This window comes from Pleurodeles waltl, chromosome 5, assembly GCF_031143425.1.
Source record: "Pleurodeles waltl isolate 20211129_DDA chromosome 5, aPleWal1.hap1.20221129, whole genome shotgun sequence".
Classification (NCBI taxonomy): Eukaryota; Metazoa; Chordata; class Amphibia; order Caudata; family Salamandridae; genus Pleurodeles; species Pleurodeles waltl.
Window position 1 is genome coordinate 1585917718 of NC_090444.1, and position 26720 is coordinate 1585944437.

Here is a 26720-nt window from a genome sequence, read left to right on the forward strand (position 1 = left end):
TTGCTTATACTCATCCCAGCTTTCTCATGGCATTCACAACGATTTCTGTTTTTGGTTCAAAGCTGTAAGGTAGATTCACACGGTGAACATACAAAATTAATTTCCTCAGTAATTTCTCCACATCTGCGAATGTTATTCTGTTCGTACCAGCAGTGATACTGTAGAATATCCAATTACTAACTTTTACTAAAGTATACATAAAAAGCAGTCTAAAAGCAATATTCTTTGAACTTATTCTAACTAACGGCCAAATAAACTTTGAGTGAGAAACACATGCTGTGAAACATAGCTTAATGGAATTTAATCTTGAAGCTAAGATAAATTTGCCTTATGTTAATACAACACAATATGAAAAAGTAATTATAAGTAGTAACTTTTTCTAAACTACTGTTTGCTCTCAACTAAAAACACTTTACAGATAAATATTCTCAAAAACATTCTGTGCAAAGAGCCAGAGTTTACTACCCTCCTCCCTATCTGAATGGAAGCAAAAAGTAGGAAACTCACCAGTGACCGAGACAATGTTAAGTAATCGCCTCATGGTCTGGGGGCTGATGTCACTGAACCAATCCTCTGTCACCAGCATTTTAGTAAGATCGAAAGACATCTGCCGTGTAATGGTGCGATGTATCTGTCTTCTTCTATATGTATCCTGGAGTCGAAAATACAAAAATTTGGCTGGAGTCAGTGAATGTCTTGCATGAATCCTTGTTATAAAAATAGTAGTACACTGGGATCTTGCTAACCAGGACCCCAGTGTCAGTGATCTCTCCCCTAAATTTAGTTGGTAAATAACTTTTACACCTCATAATTGGCATACTGGTGCACCCATCTAAGTCCCTAGTATGTGGTACTTAGATACGTAGGGCATTGGTACACTAGGGGTCCCCCAAGGGCTGCAGCATGTATTGTGCTACCCATGGGGGCCCACGCAAACTGTAACGTCAAGCCTGCCACTGCAGCTTGTGTGAAATGGTGCATGCACCTTTCACCCCACATATAAACTCAAGATTTACCTTATATCACTGTACTCTGACCGTACAAGTCACCCCTTTCAGCCCAAGGGCAGGGTGCATGGTTCTCAGTGTGAGGGCACCCCTGCATGCTTGCATGCTTTGTAAGTGCGGGGATGCCATCTTAAGGTATGCAGTGGATGCTGGTCAATACGAGATGCCCAACTACATAATGACTTCACCTCACCTAGTCATGTTTGGTATCAAATATGCTGGAATCATGCAACTACACTGATTCCAGTGCTAGTTCCATGATACCATGTACTCTGGTGGTTCCCTAGTGGATCCCCCATGTCTGCCTGCACAGCTTTGCTGGGTCTGCATGCCAACCCGTGCTGCTGCCAACCACAGACACTGGTCTGCCCTCCTGTTGCTGAGCCTAACTCAATCAGAGGAAGGCAGAGCAAAGGGTTTCCTGTACAGGAGAGGTGTTACCACCTCTCCTTTAGAAACAGGTGTGTCTGGGCTGGGGTGGGGGTGCCTATGAGCACCATCAAACTGCTTTGAAGGGCACATTTGGTGCCCTCCCTGCATAACCCTGTTTACTCCAGTGCAGGAGACCCCAGATCCCACTCTGGCACGAAATCAGACAACTGACGGGGGAGTGACCACCGTGTCCAGCTCCTCCCCTAGGGAGGTGCCCAGAGCTCTGCCAGGTGGCCACTTTATTCTGCCATCTTGGAAATAAGAGGAGCAGAGGCACTTGGCAGCATCTGACTGTTTAGTCCAGCTGGGTGACATCCCTGACCCCTCTCCCCCGCCACCCCTGTAAGTGTCCAACCCATTTCCTATGTGACTTAAGGGCTTTCCTGAGAGTTGGACCCTAGAAGCATCTGAAAAATCAAGATTCATCTGCAAGACTCTGCAGCAAGACACTTCTGCAACCCGGGCACTGGAACCGCTGTTGGACTTCGCCGGGACCCAAGACAAGACTGCACCTAGTAGGAGGGCTCTTACTGCAACTTTGTTCCCATGCATTGTAAGGACTTTGCAACATTTGTGGCCGTGCATCCTCCAGAGTCAGAAGGACCCTGCCTGCACTTAGGGAAGCAAGAAGGAATCTTCCTTGGAGTTGAGGAGTCACTCTACTGCATCCACAGGCACCTCAAGCTCGACAACTGGTTGTGGATCCTGCTGTCCTATGGTTTCTCCAATGCTCTACAACACAGATGGTGGCTCTGTGACCATCTCGAGGTCTGACCTGTCTTCTTTGCGACTGAGAAGACTGAGGTCCCTCATTGGAGCCTATTTCTTGTTGCCAAGGCTTGTTGGCTCTTCAGTCCCAAGACCTCCTAGCTCCAAGAAGCCTCAGCCTTCAGCACTAAGCAGCTCCAAGAACGATGTTCTCTCTGCAACACCTGCGATGTAGGCACCCCTCTTTGCTGTGCTGCTGAGGCCTCCTAGTGACTCCCTGTGCCTGCTGCCAGAGAGCCCTGCTGGGGGCTCCAATGATTCTTGCTGGCTCTCCTGCTTGCTGAGGGCTGGCCCTGACTTACCTGGAAAGGTAAAGTCTCATGGACCGTGCTAGTCCCCAAAATTCTGCCACACTCCATGCAATGCGTTCTTGCATTTGCCAAGGATTGTTGGTGCTTCTGCTGACCAATGATCTACTCTGCAATCCGACGACTGGTGTGGGACAGCTCGTGGACTACTCCTGGGACCTCCTGTATCGCCTGGACACCACAGCTGTCCTTCTTCGACCACCGTCCAATGGGAAAGCATCTCCAAGAAGGATGGGCAATGCCCCATGTACCGCCTGGGCACCCCTGGGATGTCTGGACCCTCTTCCCTCTTTCCTTAGGTCCTCTTCTTCCGGAATTCATGCCTGGGTCCACGGATCATGACAGCAGCTGGACAACCAAGGTCCCAACTGACTTCAACAGGAGGTTACAACACGACTTCACCCCTATGCACCTGGGCACCCTGGTATGGGTACTCCACTTCTCTGAGTATCCACATGTGGAGACACTGTTGAACCTTTCTTGTCCCAACGGGTTTCCTCTGGATCCTCTGGAAAGGGTCCTAGAATACAAAACCTCTAACCACAACTTCCCCATGATATCCTATGGACACCGACCCGGGGTTACATCTCTGCATAAGGGCGTCTGGGAATCCTAGCTACTTACCTTTGGTGTTTTAGAGCTTCCCCAGTCCTAGAGGGTCCTTGGGCAGTAGTCTTGGTTAGAAGAGACTTTCACATTCCATTGTTTTTAGTATATGGTCCCCCCCCTCCAAAAGGGGCCTGTAGGAAGTTGGCATTGTATGTAGTACATCAGAGTGAGAGATAGTGTGCACAGAGTCCAAGGGTGCCCCTTAGAGGTTGATAGTGGCAAAATTAGATAATACTATGCTCTAATTTGTGGTAGTGTGGTCAAGCAGTAGGCTTATCAGAGGGTAGTGTTAAGCATTTGTTGAACAACCACAGGCAATAAATGAGGAACACACACTGAAAGACTTAACTCCAGGCCAATAGCTTTTATACAGAAAAATATATTTTCTTAATTTGTTTTAGAACCACAAGATTCAAGATTTGAGCTAAGTACAAAAAATGCAAGGTACTTCACACAGGTAAGTATAGAACTTTGATTTAAAACAGTAGTACACACAGTTTTGGTTAAAATGGCAATAAGCTATTTTAAAAGTGGACACTGCAAAAATCAACAGTTCTTGGGGAGGTAAGTTTGGTTAGTTTTCTAAGGTAAGTAAAGCACTTACACAGTCAGTCTCCTGGGCATAGGCAGCCCACCGTTGGGGGTTCAGGGCAACCCCAAAGCCACAGCTCCAGCAACATAGGGTCGGTCAGGTGCAGAGGTCAAAGAGGTGCCCAAAACACATAGGCGCCTATGGAGAACAGGGGTACTCCGGTTACAGTCTGCCAGCAGGTAAGTACCTGCGTCCTCAGGGGGCAGACCAGGGGAGTTTTGTAGAGCACTGGGGGGACACAAGTAGGCACACAAAACACACCCTCAACGGCACAGGGGCGGCCGGGTACAGTGTGCAAAGCAGGCGTCTGGTTTTGTATTGGTTTCAATGGAGGGACCCGGGGGTCACTCTAGTGGTGCAGGCAGGCACAGTGGGGGCTTCTCGGGACAGCCACCACCTGGGCTAGGCAGAGGGTCGCCTGGGGGTCACTCCTGCACTGAGGTTCAGTTCCTTCAGGTCCTGGGGGCTGCGGGTGCAGTGCTGGTTCCAGGCATCGGGTCCCTTGTTACAGGCAGTCGGGTCAGGGGGAGCCTCTGGATTCTCCCTGCAGGTGTCGCTGTGGGAGCTCAGGGGGGTCGTCTCTGGCTACTCACGGGCTCGCAGTCGCCGGGGAGTCCTCCCTGTGGTGTTTGTTCTCTGGATCGCAAGCCGGGGGCGTCAGGTGCAGAGTGTGAAGTCTCACGCTTCCGGCAGGAAACGTGCAGTCTTTGAAAGTTGCTTCTTTGTTGCAAAGAAGTAGCTGGTTTTGAGCAGGGCCGCTGCTCATGGGAGTTTCTTGGTCCTTTAGTCCAGGGCAGTCCTCTGAGGCTTCAGAAGTCGCTGGTCCCTGTCGGATGCGTCGCTGGTTGCAGGTTTTCAAAGTTGGAGACAGGCCGGTAGGGCTGGGTCCAAAGCAGTTGTTGAATTCCGTCTTCTCTGCAGGCTTGTAGGTCAGCAGTCCTTCTCGTTTCTTCAAGTTGCAGGAATCTGATTTCCTGGGATCTGGAAGGCCCCTAAATACTGAATTTAGGGGTGTGTTTAGGTCTGGGAGGGCAGTAGCCAATGGCTACTGTACTTGAGGGTGGCTACACCCTCTTTGTGCCTCCTCCCTGTGGGGAGGGGGGAACATCCCTAATCCTATTGGGGGAATACTCCAAAACTAAAGTGGAGGATTTCTAAAGGCAGGGGTCACCTCAGCTCAGGACACCTTAGGGGCTGTCCTGACTGGTGGGTGACTCCTCCTTGTTTTTCTCATTATCTCCTCCAGCCTTGCCGCAAAAGTGGGGGCAGTGGCCGGAGGGACAGGCGTCTCCACTAGCTGGGATGCCCTGGGGCGAGGTAACAAAAAGGGTGAGCCTTTGAGGCTCACCGCCAGGTGTTACAGTTCCTGCAGGGGGAGGTGTGAAGCACCTCCACCCAGTACAGGCTTTGTTCCTGGCCACAGAGTGACAAAGGCACTCTCCCATGTGGCCAGAAACATGGCTGGTGTGTGGCAGGCTGACAGAAACTGGTCAGCCTACACTAGAAGTCGGATTGGTATTCAGGGGGCATCTCTAAGTTGCCCTCTGGGCGTATGTTACAATAAATTGCACACTGGCATCAGTGGGCATTTATTGTGCTGAGAAGTTTGATACCACACTTCCCAGTTTTCAATGTAGCTATTATGGAACTGTGGAGTTTGTGTTTGACAACTCCCAGACCATATACTCTTATGGCTACCCTGCACTTACAATGTCTAAGGTTTTGCTTAGACACTGTAGAGGCATAGTGCTCTTGCACATATGCCCTCACCTGTGGTATAGTGCACCTTGCCTTAGGGCTGTACGGCCTGCTAGAGGGGTGACTTACCTATGCCACAGGCAGTGTGAGGTTGGCATGGCACTCTGAGGGGAGGGCCATGTCGACTTAGTCATTTTCTCCCCACCAGCACACACAAGCTGTGAGGCAGTGTGCATGTGCTGAGTGAGGGGTCCCCAGGGTGGCATAAGACATGCTGCAGCCCTTAGAGACCTTCCCTGGCATCAGGGCCCTTGGTACCAGGGGAACCAGTTAAGAGTGACTTATCTGAGTGCCAGGGCTGTGCCAATTGTGGAGACAAAGGTACAGTTTAGGGAAAGAATGCTGGTGCTGGGGCCTGGTTAGCAGGGTCCCAGCACACTTTCAATCAAAACTTAGCATCAGCAAAGGCAAAAAGTTAGGGGGTAACCATGCCAAGGAGGCATTTCCTTATAACCTGCGAAAGGCCATGTGCTCCGGTCCAGTTCTTAAAAGCAGCCCTGACTACTCAAAATAATTCATTGTTCAGACGGATGCTTCAAAAACAGCAATAGGAGCAGTACTATCCCAACTTAATGAAAAGAGCCAGGATCAACTAGTAGCTTTTATTAGCAGGAGGTTGACCCCCAGAGAGAAACGTTGGTCAGCTTTAGAGAGGGAGGCATTTGCTGTGGTCTGGGCCCTGTTGAGGCCATACATTTTTGGCACTCACTTTATTGTTCAGACAGACCACAAGCCCCTACTTTTTTTTAAATTTGTTGAAATCTTTCAAGCTGCAAGATAGGATTAACAATCTCACAACAAGTGTTCACAGTTATCATAAAATGGTAACAATAATATAATACATTTCAAAATCTGGCACTTCCAGTCCACCAGTGTCCCACAATTCCTGGAAGGTCGATAGACTCACTGTACATCTCTTTCCTTGCCATAGGAGGTCCCTGTCAACTTTTCCAGCTTTCTAAAAAACACCTGTGGGATCTTATGGAAACAGCCTGCATAACATATAAACAGCGGGCACACCACCATTTTTTAAAGTGCAATTCTCCCCATCAGTGACAGGAACAGGGTGTTCCAGAACTGTATAGAGTATTTTAGACAACAAGCCCCTCTTATGGCTTAAACAGATGAAGGGCGAAAATCCAAAACTTTTGAGGTGGTCCATTTCCCTACAGGGGATGGACTTTTCAGTGGAACATAGACCTGGGCGTAACCATGCCAACGCAGATGGGATTTCCAGATATTTCCACTTAGAAAATGAAGACTCATCTGGGAAAGGCTAGTCTTATCCTCTTGTTTGGGAGAAAGTAGCACTCTTCTGACATAGTTACCCCCACTTATCTGTCCAATTTCATTATGTTTAGACTGAAGTACACTGGGATCCTGCTAAAAAGGACCTCAGTGTCAGTTTTCTCTCCCCTACATTTAGTTGATAAGTAACCTTTACACCTCACAATTGGCATACTGGTGCACCCATGTAAATCCTCAGTATATGGTACTTAGGTACCTAGGGGACTGGCACACTGGGGTCTCCTATGGGCTGCTGCATGCCACCCACCGGGCCCATGCAAACTGTGACTACAAGCCTGATACTGCAGCCTGTGTGAAATGGTGCATGCACCATTCACCCCATATATAAGGTTTACCTTCCATCACGTTCACTGCACTCTGACCATATAAGTCACCGCTAAGGTAAGCCCTTCAGCACAAGGGCAAGGTGCATGGTTCTCAGTGTGAGGGCAACCATGCATGAGCAGACATTCCCCTACAAACCCCAGACTCAATTTTCTGGGCTTTGTAAGTGCGGAGATGCCATCTTAATGTATGTAGTGGACGCTGGTCAACACGAGATGTCCAACTACATAATGGCTTCACCAAACCTAGTCATGTTTGGTATCAAACATGTTGAAATCATGCAACTACACCAATTCCAGTGCTAGCTGCATGATACTATGTACTCTACAGAGTCCCTAGGGGATCCTCCATTTCTGCCTGTACAGCGTTGCAGGGTCGGCCTGCCAGCCTGTGCTTCTGGCGACCCTAGACACTGTTCTGCACTCCTGCTGCTGAGCCTAACTCGAGCAGGGGATGGCAGAACAAAGGATTTCCTGTAGAGGAGAGATGCTACCACCTCTCCTTTAGAAACAGTTGTCTCTGGTCTCGGGGTGCTCCTGAGCACAACCAGACTGCTTTGAAGGGCACATTTGGTGCCTTCCTTGCATAACCCGGTTTACTCCAGTGCTGGAGCCCCCGGTTCCTGTGCTGGTGCAAAACCACACAAAGGACAGGGGAGTGACCATCCCCATGTCCAGCTCCTACCCTAGGGAGGTGCCCCAATCTCTGCCAGGTGGCCATTTGATTGTGCCATCTTGGAAATAGCAGAAGCCGCAGGGAGCATCTGACTGGTTAGTCCAGCTAGGCGACGTCCCTGACACCCCCGATAGGTGGGTTACTGCAGCAAGCGTCCAACCCCCTTCCTGGGTTATTTAAGGGTACCCCTCAGGGTGGGACCCTAGATTCGTCTGTGGATTCATCTGAGGACTCTTCTGCGGGACACGTCTGCAACCTGGACATTGGACCTGCGGTTTGACTTTGCGGGGACCCAAGGCAAGACTGCACCTAGTAGGAGGGTTCCTACTGCAACTTTTTTCATGTGCATTGCAAGGACTCTGCAACATCCATAGCCGTGCATCCTCCAGTGTCACAAAACTCTGTCTGCACTTCGGAAAGCAAGAAGGAATCTCTCTGACCACCTGTAGGGTGACTATACCCTTCTTATGGCCAGTTCTGCTGGGAAGTTGGCATAACCCTAACCCTAGTGCCCTAATTCCTTCCAAGCAAGATGGAGGAATATGAAAAGTAGTGTCCACTTCAGCTTGTCCACCTTAGGGGTGTGACTGGCATAAGTGGGCACTCCTCCTAATTTAACTAATTTTCCCACCTGTGCTGCAGCTAAAAGTGGGGTCAGAACATGGAGGACTGGTCATCTCCACTATTTATAGAGACATGGGTCGCATTACAGAGGCGGCAAGGCCTTTGAAGCTTCCCGCCCTAAAATGTCCATCCTGCCTGGGAGAGGTCACACCTCCGCTCAGTGCAGACCTTTGTCTCAAGTAGGGGGCCAGAAACGCATCTGTGGTGGCTGGACTGGTTGGGACCAGTCAGTAAACACACTAGTATTTAGTAGGTTTACAGGGGGGTACCTCTAAGTTGCCTTCTGTGTGCATACATTAATAAATCCATCACTGGGGACAGTGAGGGTTTATTATTCTGAGATGTTTGATTCCAAACATCCCAGGATTCAAAGAAGCCATCATAAAGTTGGGGAGCTCGTAATGACCAGTGTCCAGCACATGCATTTAAAATGGCTTCCCTGTGCACTTACTATGTCTCAGAAGCGACAAAGATATAGCAGGGGCATATCTGCTCATGCATTTATGCTCTCACATGTGCCTGAATGCACCCTGCCTTAGGGCTGACTTACACCTGGCACATGAAGTGATAGGGGACCTAGCATAAAGGGATTTGTGACACGTTGTGTCCCACGGACCAATGCCTACTCTGAAAAAAAAAATGAAAATAAAACTTTTAATTTATCTTTCTGAACTACATCCAATTTTCCATTAAGGAAAAACGGGTTGCATTGCATGTAAAAAAAAAAAAAAACTTTTATTGAAAAAATGCCCAGCAGGCCACCATCCATGTGAGTGCAATGGGTCGCAAATTGCAACCTGCCTCTTGAACATTAATGAAGCAGGTCCTTTATGACCCATTTGGGAATCACAAACAGTATAGTTCACACTGCTGTACATTTTGTTTTGCGATACGCAAATGGATCGTAAATTGCGAGTCGCAAAACAAAAGATCGGACATCGGGCCCATAGTCACTCTGAAGCAATTAACAGAGAACACAGTCTTGACAGTACATACATTGTCACATTATCCAATAAGGAAATTCCGCCCTGTAGAATCATCCAAAGTCCACCCCACCAAGTACATCCAGTTAATGCTCTGAGTTTTTTCCAGAAATCGTTCACAGTCCTCAAAGTCTCTGTACCAGAAAGAGGGCAGGTATCAGCTGCTTTTCCCCCTGACATGTACTCTCTAAAAGGATCCCATATGTCTTTTGGTCTGGATGTAGGGACCAGTACAGTGATATATGTCTCCTTCTGCTCACTACAAAATACTGCATCCCGTAGGCAATCTTTAGTCTTCGGTGTGGGACCTTTGAGCAAGGCCTTGGCCACTTGTCAAATTAACATCTGCTCTGAGGGACATCCACTACAAAGTCCAGCAACAACGTGAGCACTGTACAAGTCAAGAAAGTGGAAGCAATCTCATTGAGGGTAGGCACTAGGTTGGTCCAAAATGATTGGATCAGTGGACAGTGCTTTGAGGTGTGAGTATAGTCTATGAGGTGCAGTGTTGGGAATATGAAAATGTATGACTATTTCTGTGTTTACTAGAAACCAAACCAGTTTGCTTGCAGCAATATCGCCAAGTTTTTAATCGCAGTGTCACAAACAAGTCTCCTTCCCACCTCTCCAAGTCAAGCCTCCCCTGTCGGCAGTTCATCTTTTGTCATATTACACAGTCTAGCTACCCATCCCCTCGTGTTCACAGTGAGATACATCTCAGGAAATGGCAAATACTCTATTGGATCATCAAAAAGGTGGCCCAGTGTGCAGAGGTTGCGTACCGCACCCTAAAATACGCAAATCGATCCAAGATGATGACTTCTCCAAGGGAGCAGAACTCCTCCAATAATATAAATGTACCTGCAATAAACAGCTGTCCCAGTTTCTTAAGGGTCGGCCTTAGAAGTGTGGCCTGCACTGACCCATCCATGGTGGGATTTAAAGCTATCTCACAGTCTGCCTATCTTGCAAAGGTCGTGAATGTCCAATCTTTGCAGTGAACAGTTTCAATGGTAGCATGTGGTCTGAAAAACGCTGTACCAATGACTGTGACTTACTTTCGGTGACATGCCTGCTGCCTATATAGGTGCCACCCCAGCACGCTGACAACAGTTTCTTTTTGCGTCTTTCCACATCAGAAGCATGGAGCTACAAAGAATACTGACCACTGGTGTGGAAATCTAGGGCCCTGAAAGGGGAAAAACGTTGACCCTAGCAATCTGTTCACAGAGCAAGGAATAAGGATAAGTCTGTAAGGAATTAGCAGCTAGACAGAGTCTCTGACAGAGACGTCTAGCTGAAGATTCCTAACCTTTTAAATAGATACCCAATCTATACCTCCTAGGAGCAAGGCTGCCCAAGTTGCTGCCTGGCAGATATCCAGGACCAGAAACCAACATGCTAACACAATTGTCACAACTTTAACTCTGTGAAATGAGCAAGCAAGTCCTTAGGAGGTTACTTCTTGGCCAATGCATAGCAGATCTTTATACAGAGTACAGTTCATCGGGAGATGGTCCGCTTCTGCATGGTGCGTTCTTTCTTCACTTCAACATACCCCATGAAGAGTGTGTCATCCACTTGGAACTCTAGTGTGTTGTCAAGGTAGACCGAAAACACTTTTTTTGGGTCCAGACTGTGAACTTGCTCCTTCTCCTTGGAGGGATGTAGCAGAGATAAAAAGTAGGCAGTGTGATGGATTAGCCTGCATGAAAGGGAGTGACCACTTTTGGTAGAAAGGAGGCTCTCGTATGAAGCACCATTTTGTCTCGGTAGATGTTCAAGTATAGAGGCTTGGATGACAAGGCCTGAAGCTCGCTGACCCTCTGGGTATTAGTTATTGCTATGAGAAACATTGTCTTGATGGTAAGAAGCCTGAGAGGACAACAGTGCAAAGGCTCAAAAGGAGCACACATAACGACAGTGGGGACAAGAGTGAGGTCCCACTGAGGCTTAATGAAAAGAGAAGGTGAGAACAGATGTTGCAAACCTTTCAAGAATCTATTTACAACAAGGGATTTGAAGAGGGGTGGGTGCTCAGGCAACCAAAGAAAAGCTGAAATAGTAGGAAAATAGCCCATTAAAGTGCCCAGGGCAGAGCCCTGCTGAACAAGAGAAAGAATAAAGAATAAAGAGAATTACCTGAGAAAGAGGGGGAGAAACAGAAGCAATGTGTGTTTCTGTACACCATAACACTAATTTTCTCCAAATGCAGGTGCATACCGTCTTGGCGGAAGCACACCTGTCTGCCAAGATAACACAGCAGGCTTCGAGAGGAAGGTTGAAAGCTGTGAACTGTTGCCACTTAATCTCCACACAAGAAGGCAAAGAGTTGGCAGGTTTAAGTGGAGAACCCTCCCGTGCTGCAACAGAAGATCCTCCCAAAGGGGCAGCCTGATTGGAGAACTGATGGCCATGCTCAATAGCTCCAGAAACCAAACTCTCAATGCCCCATCCAAGGCCACAAAAATGACTTGGGCCTGGTCATTCCTGATCTTCTTGAGAACTCTGGGTGGGAGTAGTATGGGCGGAAAGGCATACAGGTGACCCGAGCTCCACACGAGATGAAAGGCATTTCAAGCAAGAGCCGCCTTGAAAACCTCAGTGCAAAGGACTGCTGACAATGTGTGTTCTCGGTGGTGGTGAATAGAGGTAACTGAGGCTCTCCCCACTGCTGAAAGAGACCTTGCGTCATCTCCAGATGGAGATGCCATCCATGATCAGCTAGTTTGCCTGTCTTGGTATTCAAAGAGCCTGCCAGGGGTTGAACCACCAGGGATGTACCCTAATGTTCCAGCCTCATCCAGAGATGTAGGCCTTTTGACAGAGGGTCCACACACCCAGTTTGTTTTAGTGCCAAATGGAGGTAGTGTTGTCCGTCAACACTTGTACTAGCTTTCCCATTGTAAAGGGAAGAAAGGCTTTCAATGCCAGCTGTATCGCCAGAGATCCAGAAGGTTGATATTGAGTCGGGATTCCACCAGAGACAAGATGCCTCTGATCTCCACCACTCCTAGATGGCTGCCCCATCCCAGGAGTGACTCACCTGTCACCACTGCAGGTATTTTGCATTTCTTTCTGAGATCTGGACCATGTCAGAGAGATTCCTCTGATGATGCGCCCACTGTAACTTCAGGTCCCACTGCATAGCCTATACATGCCAGCAGGTATGTGTCACATGCAGGATGTCCGAGGCAGTGAGGCCCAGCAACCTCAGAGTCAGTCTCACCGAAATCCAGGATAGAGGCTGAAACCTCAGTATCATAGCCTGAATATCCTGGACTCGCCGTTCAGGGGGAAAGGCCCGAAACTGCACCGTGTCCAGAACAGCTCTGATGAAATGGAGCATCTAAGTTGGAGTTGTGTAACCTTGGCACATTGATAATGATCCACAGTAAATTCAGGAACTCCTGTGGGCAGGCAGGACAGAAATATGGAAGTATACGTCCTGCAAGTCCAACGCTACCATCCAGTCTCCAGGTTCCAGGGCAGACAGGACTTGAGAAACCGTGAGCATTTGGAACTTTGCCTTCTTGAGGAAGAAATTTAGCGTGCCCAGGTCAAGGATAGGATCAAGACCTCCGTTCTTCTTGTTCACAGTAAGTAGCCAGAATAGCAACCACAACCTACTTCTGGCAGTGGCACCCTCTCTTTGGCTCCCTTGGCCAAAAGAGCCGTCACTTCTTGGTGAAGCAAGGTAAAAAGGTCATCCGTCAGCCTGTCAGAAGCGGGCGGCATGGGTGGAGGGGTGATCACGAGGGGAGGGAGAAGCCCCTCTGGACAATTTGAAAAACCTATTGGTCTGATGTTATAGACCTTTAGTGGGGTAGGTGATGCTGTATTCTGCCTAGCACTGGGTACCCATCATGGTAAGAGAGCAAACTAAAGGGATTTAGAGGCTATGGCTGCTGTGGATATGGTGGACTGGCCCAACCTCTGGCTGCCCAACCCATGCATCCCCAGCCACTCAGACTGGATAGCTTGAGCGCTGTGGTAGCTGGGCAGGTATTGCAGCAGCAGGGAGCCTCTTCCTTGGCCACAAAAGGACAGAAAAGCAGACTGGAGTTGGCGAGGGACCATGGAAAGACTCAAGGACCTGACAGTAGCCCTGATGTCCTGAAAGCGCTCCAGCGCTGAGTCCGTCTTGTCTCTGAAGAGACAGGAGCCATCAAAGGGTATGTCCATAAGCGAGGCGTGGGCATCCCCTGAAAAGCCAGTCCTTGTCAGCCAGGTGTAATGTCTTAAAGCCGCCATCAATGAAACCACTCTGCTCTGCCCAGCGAGTTGTGGTATCCAGTCCACATCTCATTGTGAATTTAGCTACATCTCTCCTGTCAGCAACAGTTTGGGAAAGTACGGAACGGGCCTCTTTCGGAACCAGGGCAGCACCTGTGCAACCGAGTCTCACAGTGCACAGCAGTAATGGGCCAAAGGGAAAAGGCACTTGGTGTTCCTGGACCGCAATGCCAGGCTAATGGAAGAAAACATTTTCTCAGCTAAGGTAACCAGCCTCTTGGATTCCCTATATGGTTGGGCAGTAGAGAATGCAAAAGGATTTACATGGGGCATGGAGACTTAAACGCCAAAGCTCTCCATGGTGGGGTGTTGTGAGAGGAACTGCTTGGTCCCCTGGAGCATGGCGGTGGTTGCAGGACATACTCTTGTTCACAGGAGCACCTGATCTGGGTTTGGACCAATGCTCAAGCAGGACATCTGTGAGGGCTTCATTAAACATTAAAGGGGAGAAGCGGTTCAGAGGGGGTCGCTCCTGGCTGAAGCACCTCTGTCAAGACGTCAGTCTTTACTGCCACTGAATCTCCAGGACTTTAGCTGCCCTTCTCACTACCAAAGCAAATGACGCTCCCTCCTCCATAGCCATGGTAGGGGTAGAAAGCATACCAGTATCTGGGAAGGTGTACAGCCCAATGGCCTTTGCCACGTACTCACACCAGTCCACATTAAGGTCTAGGGGCTGATATGGTACTCTTCAAGGTCCTGCCACCCCTCACAATCCTCCCCAATTCCCAGACCATATAATTAGGGCTCAGGCCTGGAATGGATGGCTACAGTCACCGCCAGAGTCGGCGCCTGGTGACGTCCCCTGGTTGCATGTCAGAGTCGGTGATGAGAATGGAGATGGCACCACCAGAAGGTGATAGTGGCGCAGAGTTGGGCGGGGCTCACTCCGGCTCCCTGAAACTCAGGGAGGCGCTGAGCTGGCCCAGGCTCAACAGCAGAGCCACACCCTGAATGTCGACGTTCCCTCATCTCGTCTGAAGACCACGACTGCTTTGGCAAAGTCAAAGACCTCTTTGACTTCCTGTTCTTCGTCTTTTTATGTACGACTTTGAGTGCGACAAAATCATTGGGCTTCACGACAGATACTGGGCCCTTCCTTTCACCTGGGATTGAGACCTCTGCAGATCCAGTGACAAGGAGCTTGCGGGGCCAGTCCCGCAAGGCCTTGGGGTGCACGGCATGGCAGTTGGCACAGGTCTTCGCATCGTGGTCTAGGTACCAGAGGCAAACAAGGTACAGGTCCGTCACTGACCTATGTTGGTGACAAGTGCCACATGGCGTGAAGTTAGCCTTCCTAGCTGATATCCCTGCCAAACCAAGAGAAGATTTCTTAAAAAGAATTCTGACAAAAGTCAAAAAAAGCTCAGTCAAAAATTGACTGGGAGTACCTCTCTCTAGATCTGCGCTGCATGCTGGGGTGGAGCCTATATAGGCACTCTGCATGTCACTTCCAGCATGGACGATGACGCCACCCACAGCCAAACGACACAATCTACGGGCTCGTAGGGGAATTGCTCACAAAAAATGGCCAGATACAGTCTTACACCTCGGGATATTTCTAAGGTATGGAATCTGCGGCTAGTAAGTCTTTATCAAATGTAAAGTTTTCCAAAACAGTAAAAAGGTCACAAGCAACTCCAGGCTGAAACTAATAAAATACACGTGTAGTCAATGGGTACAAGCAACACTGCAAATATTTAAAAAAATGAATCTGAAAACCTCTGGGGTGTGTCTTAAATGTAAAAGGGCAGTAGGTATATTTAAAGATATGTGGTGGGCATGTCCTGTAACAATGAGATTTTGGACTGAGGTGGTTGGGAAACTGAGTAAACTATTGGGTATGGTGTTACAAACAGTATGAATGTGTCTACTGGGAATAGGACTATAATAATAATGTCCAAAGTGGTCAAATCGGGTCTTGTAGTAGCAAAAAATAAATGTATCTCAATGCATAGATTAGGAATAAGACACTGTCAAAGTCACAGTGGGAAAAATAACTGATCAGATGGGTGTCAGCAGAATGTGAAGAGGCGAAAGTTGCAATACAGAAGTGAAGGTCGGGGAGCACAACGGATTGGGAATTGATAGGGGTGAATTACTGTATGGAACTACAGAAGAGGAAGTTGACAAAGATCAAATGGATGCTCCTTGATCGATTGTGCAGAGATACCACAGCAATTAAACAGAGGGGTTATTCATATAAATGACTGCACCAAATGTGGGATGTAACACAGAACAAGTATGACGTACGATGAAATGATACTTGACCACATTTTGGGTTTTTCAGAGAGGGAATGGGTGGGTTGGAGGCTAAGCTGAACGTTCAATAACATCTGTAAACCAATAAATACATTTAAAAAAATAACATTATCAATGCTTTGTGCTGGGAATGAAGTGGGATTAGACTTTGACCTGGACTACAGGGGAACAGGCACAATGGAAAAAGGTTGGGGTGGTGAAAAATCTAAAAGGTAGAGAGTTGTTCCAGTTCCAGGATTTGAGGGGGTTGGTATCCCAGAACCTGTAAATTCTATCTCTCACCATGCACAGGCAGCCGACATTGCTTTCTTAGACCAACATCAAAAGATCTGATTGAGTATCCCACAAGCATTTGATACTGTGTGGGTACGGATGAGCATAGATGCAATAAAAGATTACTTCATCAAAGTCACATACTTTGCTTTCAGTAGAGAACCATTTTCTCTGGAACCCAGATCTGCAGCCAAAGTCAATACATCATTGCCCTACGCCGACCTTATAATCAGAAATCTTGCCACCTTTTTAAACTGTGACTACATTATTTTAACACATATCTCAGTTACTTCCAAAGTGTGATTTTAACATTTGAGAATTTTCAGGAGAACTTTGATTTTCCACTCTTTTTCCTAAAAAGCTATGATCACTACTACTTTTCAAGGAGGCCTCACCTGGCAATTTAGTAAAGACTGTTTCCATGAGGCGCAGGGCCAGTGCTAAGTTTAAAATTGTGGTCCTTTGTCTCGAGTAGCACAATGGGTGAAAAGCAATGTGTTGGAACACTAACTAGAGCTATTTCCAGTAGTTTAGACAATTGGCAAGCATTTTTTACATCACATTGTGAATGTCTGCACTAGTCCTTTTGGCTTATCAAGATTGGAATTTATAGGAGGAATACTTGCACCCCGTCTACGAGGTAAGGTCAAAAGACCTGTTAGCCCCCGCACTGATACAGTGATCAAGGCGTTGCACAAATTAACCATAGAAACGGGAGGAAGAAGCAACTGAAACCGTAAAACACCCCTATGAGTTAGAACAAAACTGAGGGATGTGGCTCAACTACCTGGTTTTAAGGAGTGGGACCTGTTAGGCATATCATGTCTAAAACAGGTATGGGATGCAAATCAAGTTGTTCCATTTGAACATCTGCAGAAGGTGTATGAAATGCTCTCATCCCAAACATTAAACCAAGTACAACTAAAATACGCCATATGTGCTAGAAGCCCGGCACAAAAAGAGACGCAGGAGGATTCCTCACTGAAGGAGAGACTGTTAGATTAGCAAATCACTGCTGTAGCCATATCCCTCATGTGTAAGTCGATTAGGACCAATATGCAAATCAAATTGACAAAATTAAGGGCAAAAGTGGCAAAACGATATACGGAACACTGAGGACTGGGGGGGGGGGGAAAGGGGCAGGCAGAGAAATTCCGATGAGAGGTGGCCATAAAAGCTAGATATAGACTCGTACAATTAAGAATCCTACATAAGGTATATTATAGCAGACGCTTGCTGCATAAATTAGAATGAGCTGTGATAGAAGAAAGCCTTTGGAGTTGTGGGCAGCGAGAAATTTTCTTCCATGTCTTCTGGAAATGATCCCAAACTCCAAAAGGGCTGGCAATTGATAACATAAAGGCTGGAGAAGGCTACAGGCTGTATCACTGAAAGGACAGTTCCATTAGTACTACTGGGACATGGAAGGTCGTGAAGGCCAACAGGTACAAAAAGCTACTCATAAATCTGAGATATCTAGTGGCTAAATGGGACATAGCCCAAAAATGGGGCAGTTCATCACCTCCAACGATGAGAGACTAGGAGAGGGGGAAGAATTCATGCATGGTCTTGGGGAAGGCAATATACACTGACAGAGGCTATCCTAAGAAATATGACAAGATGGGTGGGTGAGGGTGGTTGGCCTGAGGGGGAGAGGGAACATGACACTGAGCGAATGCAGAACACAGCAACAACATCCACTTTGCCCGACTCATGCCACTTGCAAATCCCCCCGCCCCTCCACTTTTCCCTCCTGTTTTTGACCCTACCTACAATGAATCAATATCATTACAATGAGAAAATACAATGGGTGCTATACTGTTTAGCTGGATGGCTAATGTAAACAGTTGAATTCAATATGATTGCTTGGCACATGGCAGCAGGATGGTTAAAAGGTTACTGGCACTACTGTTGTGTTATGTAAAAAAATATAAATAAAATATCATTAAAAAAATAATAATCATAAATTCATCTTGTCTGGGCCAAATGAAGAACTGTTTAACTAAACTTGAAAATATTAGAATGGTGCTGCCAGGATTATTTTAGGACTGCAGTTTGATCACAAGTCTACTAAACTGATCCACTACATTAGATGTCAATCAGTAGAGTAGTTTATTTGTATTTGTTTATATTATGCACCCTATCTTCAATGATTTTTTAAATTAATGAAAAGCTAGTAGACTTTGAGACATACAATAAAAAGGGTGCCTCCCATCTATAACTTCAATGTTTCTGGTACTCTTATTCTGAGAAGAAACATTTCAATGTATCATTCTAAAAGAGCCCTACCTTTTGCTCTGCTTCTCGCTGTTTGTAGTGTAAAAAAGAGGTTTTTTTTTTTAATTATTTGCCCACCATACATACATTTTAAGGATAACAGGGACAAGGTAAACATACTTATCAACACAACAATGATTGGGCAAAGATTTATTATTGCAGAATGTATTTGACATTAAAACACATCAAAATCACGATGTTGATCATCTTGTATCTCGACAATCCTTCATACCTTCTCAACCATTGCACTGTCACCTCAATTAATTACTTTAGCAGCAGAATGTGATCTGTAATTATGGTTGTGACTTAATTACAGGATTTGAATCTTTTACACAGCAGGCACCCAGATTTCGAGGAATAGATGGAATCCACCCCTTCTATTGTATGTCTTAAATTTAAAAAAAAAAATAAGTAGGGGATTGTGTTCAAAGTTCTAGGGACCCTATTTTGGAACACTTCGCTAGTTTCACTAACTGTGATTTATTTAAGGGATAAAGTACCCCTTGTGGTACATTATAAGGATATTGCAAGTCACAGAGGAGCTTCTTTATGAGGTTATGGAACTCAAAGGTGACTTGCGATATCCTTATCATGTACGCCAGAGGGTACTTTATCCCATATAATGCATGGTCATACCATGACCTTTTCCACAATCCACTCAAAACCTTGGTGTGTAGCTCTTTCATATGAAAGAGCGAGCATGTCTGAAAACATGAAGTATAAAAATAAAACATCTAGTCCTCTGGATGGGGAGAACACATTACAGTAAAAGTTTCTGAAGTGTACACAGGCATACTCGGGCCCGAGATAGAGCAACCCTTCAATAAGATGTTGGAGGACCGCTACCCAAGAATGCTAGAGAAAATGACATGAATGGACCTGTGCAAATGTGCCTCATTTAGGCTTACCTCCTTTTTAAACACTAGGCCATGCCCGGACAACTAGACAAACTCCTATTGTCATTCAAAACAATAGGACTTCACCTATGGTTACCACCCACCATCGCTGAACCACCCTAAGTGCACTCAAGTCGAGAAGTAATTTGTACATCGACTATGTTCCTCTAAGTAGCTATCTTTCACACAACCAACCTATAGCCATGAACCATGCTGTAAACACTAACAGATTTATTATTATCCTAATTAAAAGTACATTTTCTGGCATACTTTGGCCCAGATTACCACATGAAGCTCTTATTCAGTATTACAACTTTAACATTTCCATACAAGGGTTAAATTAGACGCCAGGGATTTTTTTTTTTTAATGCTGTTTTTGTGTCTGGGAGCGGCTCCTTGGGCAAGGGTCGCTCCTATTTGGGGGCCATGTTTGTTGTGGCCATTTCTGCCCCCCTTGGGGGCAGATCAGCCTATTATTTTTAGGCTGATCTGCCCCCAAGGGGGGCCGAAACCTCTAGACGCCAGGGATTTTTTGTTTGTTTATTTCTGCTGTGTTTTGTGTTAGGGAGCGGCCCCTTGGGCAAGGGTCTCTCCCATTTGGCGGGCATGTTTGTTGTGGCCATTTCTGCCCCCCCCCCCGGGGGCAGTTCGGCCCATTGTTTGTAGGCTGATCTGCCCCCAAGGGGGGCAGAAACCAATAGACACCAGGGATTTGTTTTTTGTTTATTTCTGCTGTGTTTTGTGTTGAGGAACGGCCCCTTGGGAAAGGGTCGCTCCCATTTGGGGGGCATGTTTGTTGTGGCCATTTCTGCCCCCCCTTAGGGGCAGATTGGCCTATTATTTTTTGGCTGATCTGCCCCCAAGGGGGACAGAAACCACTAGACGCCAGGGATTTTTGTTTTGTTTATTTCTGCTATGTTTTGTGTTGGGCAGTGGCCCCTTGGCCAAGGGTTGCTCTCATTTGGGGGGGCATGTTTGTTGTGGCTATTTCTGTCCCCTTGGGGGCAGATCGGCTTATTATTTTTAGGCTGATCTGCCCCCAAGGGGGGCAGAAACCACTAGAACGCAAGGGATTTTTTTATGTTTATGTGGGGGCATCCCCTTGGGCAAAGGGGTGCTCCCCCAATGGGGGCATTGAACTGTTGCCCATTTCTGCCCCCCTTAGGGGCACGTGGGGCTATTTTATTTTTAGGCCTATTGCCCCCAAGGGGGGCAGATGCCACTTAGGCACCAGGGATATAGTGTGTGTGTGTGTGTTTTTTGTTTTGTTTGGGGGGTGGCCCCTTGGGCAAGGGTTGCTCCCCTTGGGGACACACTACTAAAGGTATTTTCTGCCCTCCTTGGGGAAAATAAGCCTATTTTTTAATAGACCCATCTGCCCCTATGGCTGAATCCACCAAGGCACCAATTTCTAAATGCTTGCTGGTGGGGTGTTAGTCAGCTGACGAAGTATTTGCATTTGTGATAAATTGTTTTTCTCCTTTTTGTTCTAGTTCAAAGCTTTTGCTTTCTTTGCTGTGGCTCCTTGTGGATTTGGCGGTGGTTGACCTGCGGTTTGCATAGTTGCATGTTTTAGGTAAGCAAAAACAATTTACTCCAAAGGAGTATTGTTGCCATGCATGAATGACCTGTTTGTAGGTAGTGTACTAAATGCAGGATTGTGAATGAGATTGTCCTTGGATTTGTGCACAATGATATTTGTGTTGTCTTATTTCTGCTTTTCTTTCTTTCTTTTTAGTGAGATATCATTGGTGATTGTTGTGTCTGTGCAGAGTAGTTGCTGGTGAGTCAAGCTTTTTCAGGCAAGTGAGCGGTATAGTTTTTGAGTTTATAACTCTTACTGATAAAGCTACACTTTATTACTTATCTTACACAGTGCTGGTTGTTGGTGGTGCATTTGTCCAGGTAATTTTCATAGGAAAGATCATGGCTAGCCGCAGGATGACCGCTCAGCAGGTGGTTGGTATGCTTTTTGAGTCATTGTCTGATCATGATTATGAGACGGACTCTGTATCTGATGCAGAGGAGGAAGTGAGAGATTCTGGCAGTGAAGTTTCTGTCGGAGAGGAATCTTCTGATGAGGAAGCCACACTCAGTGCAGATGAAGGTCGTGTTTTAGAGGAGGACACTGATGTGCCATTTGTGCAGAAACTTGGGGCTGAAAGGTTTCCCGTTAGAAGGCCTGAACTCTGTGTTGCCCCAAACATGGAGCAGCCAGAGTTGCCTGCCTTTACTGGTCTCCCGGGTGTAGAGTCAATACAGAGAACTTTTTGCCTGTCAGTTTCTTTGAGTTATTTGTGGATGATGTGTTTTTGGAAGAGATTGTTGAGCAGACTAATTTGTATGCGGAGCAGCATTTGAGGGACAATGCTGCTAGACTGAGGCCACACTCTAGAGCTACCCAGTGGATTCCCACAAATTTGGAAGAGGTGAAAAGGTTTTTGGGGTTGACTCTCTTGATTGGGTTGATAAGGAAGCTGTCACTGGCTTCTTATTGGTCTACTAGTCCCTTGATGGCAACAGCTATATTTCCTGCAACCATGAGTCGTAATCGGTATTTGCTTCTTCTTAGGATGCTGCATTTTGTTGACAATGCATTAGCCTTGCCACAAGATCACCCTGATTCTGACCGTCTTTTTAAGATTAGGCCTCTACTTGATCATTTTGTAGATCGGTTTTCAGAGGTCTATGTTCCAGGCAAAGAAGTAGCTGTGGACGAGTCTTTGGTCCTCTTCAAGGGTCGTTTGGTTTTTAGGCAGTACATTCCTAGCAAGAGGGCACAATATGGAATTAAATTGTATATGCTGTCTGAAAGTAGTACAGGATATGTGTATAGTTTCTGTGTCTACAGTGGTAGGGATTCCAGTATTGACCCCCCTGGTTGTCCTCCCACTTTTGGAGTTACTAAGAAAATTGTGTGGGAACTTGTTAGACGACTGTTCAACAAAGGTCACCATTTGTATGTAGATAACTTTTACACTGGAGTGCAGTTGTTCAAGGAATTGTTTAGAGTGGACACTGTTGCTTGTGGCACAATTTGTTGTAACCGGAAAGGTTATCCAAGGGAGCTTGTCTGTAAAAAAACTTGAGAGGGGACAGTGCAGTGCCTTGCGGAATGATGATCTGCTAGCTTTGAAAGTTTCAGACAAGAGAGATGTTTACATGCTAAGTACCGTCTATGTTAAGAGTACTTCCCCTGTGACTGTTTGTGGGCAGGTTGCTGAAGTGTGCAAACCTGTGTGCATTTTAGATTATAAGAAGCACATGGGAGGTGTATATAGAGTTGATTAGAGGTTGGAACCTTATACTGCTATTCGTAAGTCTTACATTTGGTATAAGAAGTTAGCAATTCACCTCTTCCACTTAGCATCTCTTAATGCTTTTATTGTGTTTAAGGATAGGTCTCCAGAGTCAAAGAAGACATTTGTGAAACTTCATGAGTCAGTGATAGAGAGCCTTATTGTGGTAGAACAGGCAAGAGTTCCTAGAGAAGCAGTGGTGGAGGATGTGGCTAGATTGAAAGATCACCACTTTGCTGAGCACATTCCTCCCACGCCCAAAAAAGACATTCCAGCTAAGAAATGTAGAGTGTGTGCTCGAAGAGGTATCCGGAGGGAGACTCGAATGTACTGCCCAGATTGTCCTTCAAAGCCTGGGCTGTGTGTGGGTAGCCGTTTCAAGAATTACCACACCCAGAAGAATTACTGGGAACAACCATGAGTGTGAACTGCCTGTTTTGTATTTTCATGTGTTCAGTGTCATGGTTGGCATTTCTGTCATGCACTTAGTTAGAGCTTTTGTGTTTGTAGTTTTATAATTATTTCTAATTAGTTAGTGGTTTCTTTGTTTAAAAAAAAAAAATGCCATTGTGTGTGGTGTGGCGCTTGGCTGACGGTGTACAAATTGACTTGCTGTTGGCTACTGCAACACACTGCAAGCCAAACACCAGTCCACACACTCCCATCAGCTGGTGTGATTGCTGTATCAGGCATGGGCGTATGCAAGTGATAGGCCTTTGAGTGGCGCTGTCTGTCGTTGCAAGTGTTGTAATGTGCTGGGCCTGTGGCTGGCGGCGTGAATGGCCTTGTGCATGTCATGTATGAAAGGTGTGTGAATGGACTGTAAAGCGGTAGGTGCCTTGCTGTGGCTTTACAGCTCACAATCTGTGAGTCATTGGTTCAGTGCTTTGGCCTTTCAGTTATTAACAGTGCATTTAATTTTTGTGAAATCTCTTGTTAATAAATTTTGATCCACTGAACCATCACTCACCCTCGAGCCAAATCCAACCAGTATGTGTGGTAAAAATGACAAAACCTTCTCCGCTGAAATCAGGTGTCGCAGCACACCTGTGACACGCTAGGTGTGTCAGGTGGGACCCCGATGATGAAGCATGCCACCAACTTGGTTGGTGGGTGAGGGGTCTTTTTAACATAACCTAAGTGCGTTTCTTTTCACAATTTTAGTGTTTGGAACATCACATAAGTGTGTGGACACACCAAAATGATCTATTGCAAAACTACCTGTGACAGGGAGGGAGGGGGGCACCTATGTATTTGGTCCCAGGTGCGGCCTTCGTCTAGGGAAACCTACCAAACCCAGACATGTTTTAAAAATAAACACCCTAAGGAGTCCAAGGAGGTGTGGCTTGCCTGGATCCCCCAACCTTTTCTTAACCAGACTCCTCGGCAAACCTCAAAATTTGCTTTAAAAAATCATATTTTCCTCACTTTTCTTCGTAGGATCACCACTGCGGCACAAATTTCCTACCACCCAGCATTCTCCTCGGTCCCCCAAGTAAAATGATACCTCACCTGCATGGGTCTCCAAAGCAGAGTCAGCCTAAAAGATGTATAAAAGAAAAATATATGCTTATCAACTCGCTGTGCTATCCCTTCAATCTCTACAGGTTGTTGCTATTTTTCTGTAGCAGGCACCTGGGCCACCCACACAAGTGGTGTATCATTTTTATCGGGAGACTTGGGGGAACGCTGAGTGGAAGAAAATTTGTGGCTCCTCTCAGATTCCAGAACTTTCTGTCACCAAAATGAGAGGAAAAGTGTTTTTTGGGCCACATTTTGAGGTTTGCAAAGGATTCTGGGTAACAGAACCTGGTCAGAGCCCTACAAGTCACCCCATCTTAGATTCCCCTAGGTGTCTAGTTTTAAAAAATGTGCAGGTTTGCTAGGTTTCCCCAGGTGCCGGCTGAGCTAGAGGCCAAAATCCACAGTTAGGCACTTTGTAAAAAACACCTTTGTTTTCTTTGTGAAAATGTGCTGTGTCCATGTGTTTTGGGGCATTTTCTGTCGCGGGCGCTAGGCCTACCCAGACAAGTGAGGTACCATTTTTATCGGGAGATTTGGGGGAACGATGGGTGGAAGAAAATCTGTGGCTCCTCTTAGATTCCAGAACTTTCTGTCACTGAAATGTGAGGAAAGTGTTTTTTTGGCCAAATCGGATAAGTTACTTACCTGTAAATCCTAGTTCTCTTCCAGGGGTATCCTCAAAGTCATAAACATGGAATATTCCCGCCCTTGTGAGGGGACCCCGGAGCATATATAAAATACACACATATAAAGTTTGAAATATGCACGAAAAATATATATAGCATTTTTAGTAGACAAATTTTCAAACTAAACTCATATATACATGTGTAAAACAGCAATGCAGGCTATAATCATAAACAGGCTAAAATGCTTTATTTCTATGGAGTTTTTATTTTTTATTTTTTTAAAAATTCTCTTAAAAATTACAATAAGAGAAAAAATATCTACCAAAGCTCCACAACTGGGCCTAGGGAAATAAGCAGGAGTAATCATCAGAGAAAAAAGAGAAAAAACTACATTGAAAAACAATGGAGCATTCTTAGCCAATAAGAACCATAAACACTTTGGCACCGTGCCTTTAAGACCCTGAGCACCTCCAGTATCCCACCATGCCTCAGGGGTGAAGGAGAGGTGACAGTTGGTTCACAGTTAGGTCAGTACTTTTTTACGGTGACAAGCTGTGTAGCCGATTCGAAAGATAGTCTGTCCTGCACTTCTAGGAGACGTGCGTCCGGGGAGGAGGGTGGGTTGTTTATGACTTTGATGAGGATACCCCTGGAAGAGAACTAGGATTTACAGGTAAGTAACTTATCCTTCTCTTCCAGGGGATCCTCATCAATAGTCATAAACATTGAATAGATTAGCAAGCCCATCCCTTGACTCTGCGGACTGTCCAATAGGAGTGCAGGAATAGATATGTATCATGCAAACAAATTCCTCAGAGAAGCTTGCCCAACTTTGGCGTCTGCTCTTGCATCTGAGTCCAAACAGTAATGTCTAGTAAATGTATGTACAGACTTCCATGTAGCAGCCTTACAAATTTCAGAGATTGGAACATTATTAAGGAGGGCAGCAGTAGCCGCCTTTCCTCTTGTGGAATGCGCTTTAGGTCTAGCAAGTAGTTGTTTGTTAGCCAACTGGTATGCATTAACAATACAAGAAACTATCCATCTAGATATGGTTCGTTTTGATGCTGCCTCCCCTGTTCTCAAATGACCATAATTTATAAACAAGTGGTTGGAATGTCTAATCAGCTTGGTTTTATCCAAATAAAATTTTAGCACTCTTTTCAGATCTAGGGAGTGCAAAGCTTTCTCCGCCGGAGTCTCCGGATTGGGGAAAAAAGTTGGTAGAGAAATAGTCTGATTGATGTGAAATTCTGACACCACCTTCGGTAGGAATGATGGGTGAGTTCGTAGAACCACTCTATTCTCGTGGAAGACTGTGTACGGTTCTTTGGAGGACAAAGCTTGAATTTCACTGACCCTCCTTGCGGAAGTAATGGCTACCAAAAAAGCAGTCTTCCACGTAAGGTGTTGCAAAGAGGCTTTGTGTATAGGTTCGAAAGGAGGGCCCATAAGTTTTGATAGTACTATGTTCAGCTCCCATGGAGGGGAGGGCTTCCGAATGGGTGGAATAACTTTTTTCAAACCTTCTAAGAAATCCTTGACTACTGGTCTCGTAAAAAAGGATTCCTGAGAAGGTGACTTACGATAGGCTGTAATGGCAGATAGATGTACCTTAATAGATGATACCTGCAGACCGGATTCTGCTAAATGGAGTAGGTAAGACAGTATGACCTCCTCCTGAGCCAGTATGGGATTCTGACCTTGCTGACAGCACCGTATGTAGAACCTCTTCCACTTGAACGCATAAGAACGCCGCGTGGAAGGTCGTCTGGACTCCTTCAAGATGTTCATGCACTCCTGCGGGAGCCCTAGGTGCCCATACTGCAGGAATTCAGGAGCCATGCTGTCAAGCTCAGAGAGGGTAGGTTGGGGTGAA

General features: G+C 46.2%; 1 protein-coding gene across 6 annotated transcripts in view; it reads right to left on the minus strand.

The window, feature by feature from the left end:
- The window catches only part of KIDINS220 (kinase D interacting substrate 220), a 987486-nt gene that overhangs the window by 398003 nt on the left and 562763 nt on the right, over nt 1–26720 (minus strand). For all 6 annotated transcript variants that reach the window (XM_069235892.1, XM_069235890.1, XM_069235888.1 and 3 more), the window contains exon 21: nt 508–652. In XM_069235892.1, coding sequence (XP_069091993.1) covers nt 508–652 — 145 coding nt within the window. The remainder of the gene's footprint in view (nt 1–507; nt 653–26720) is intronic.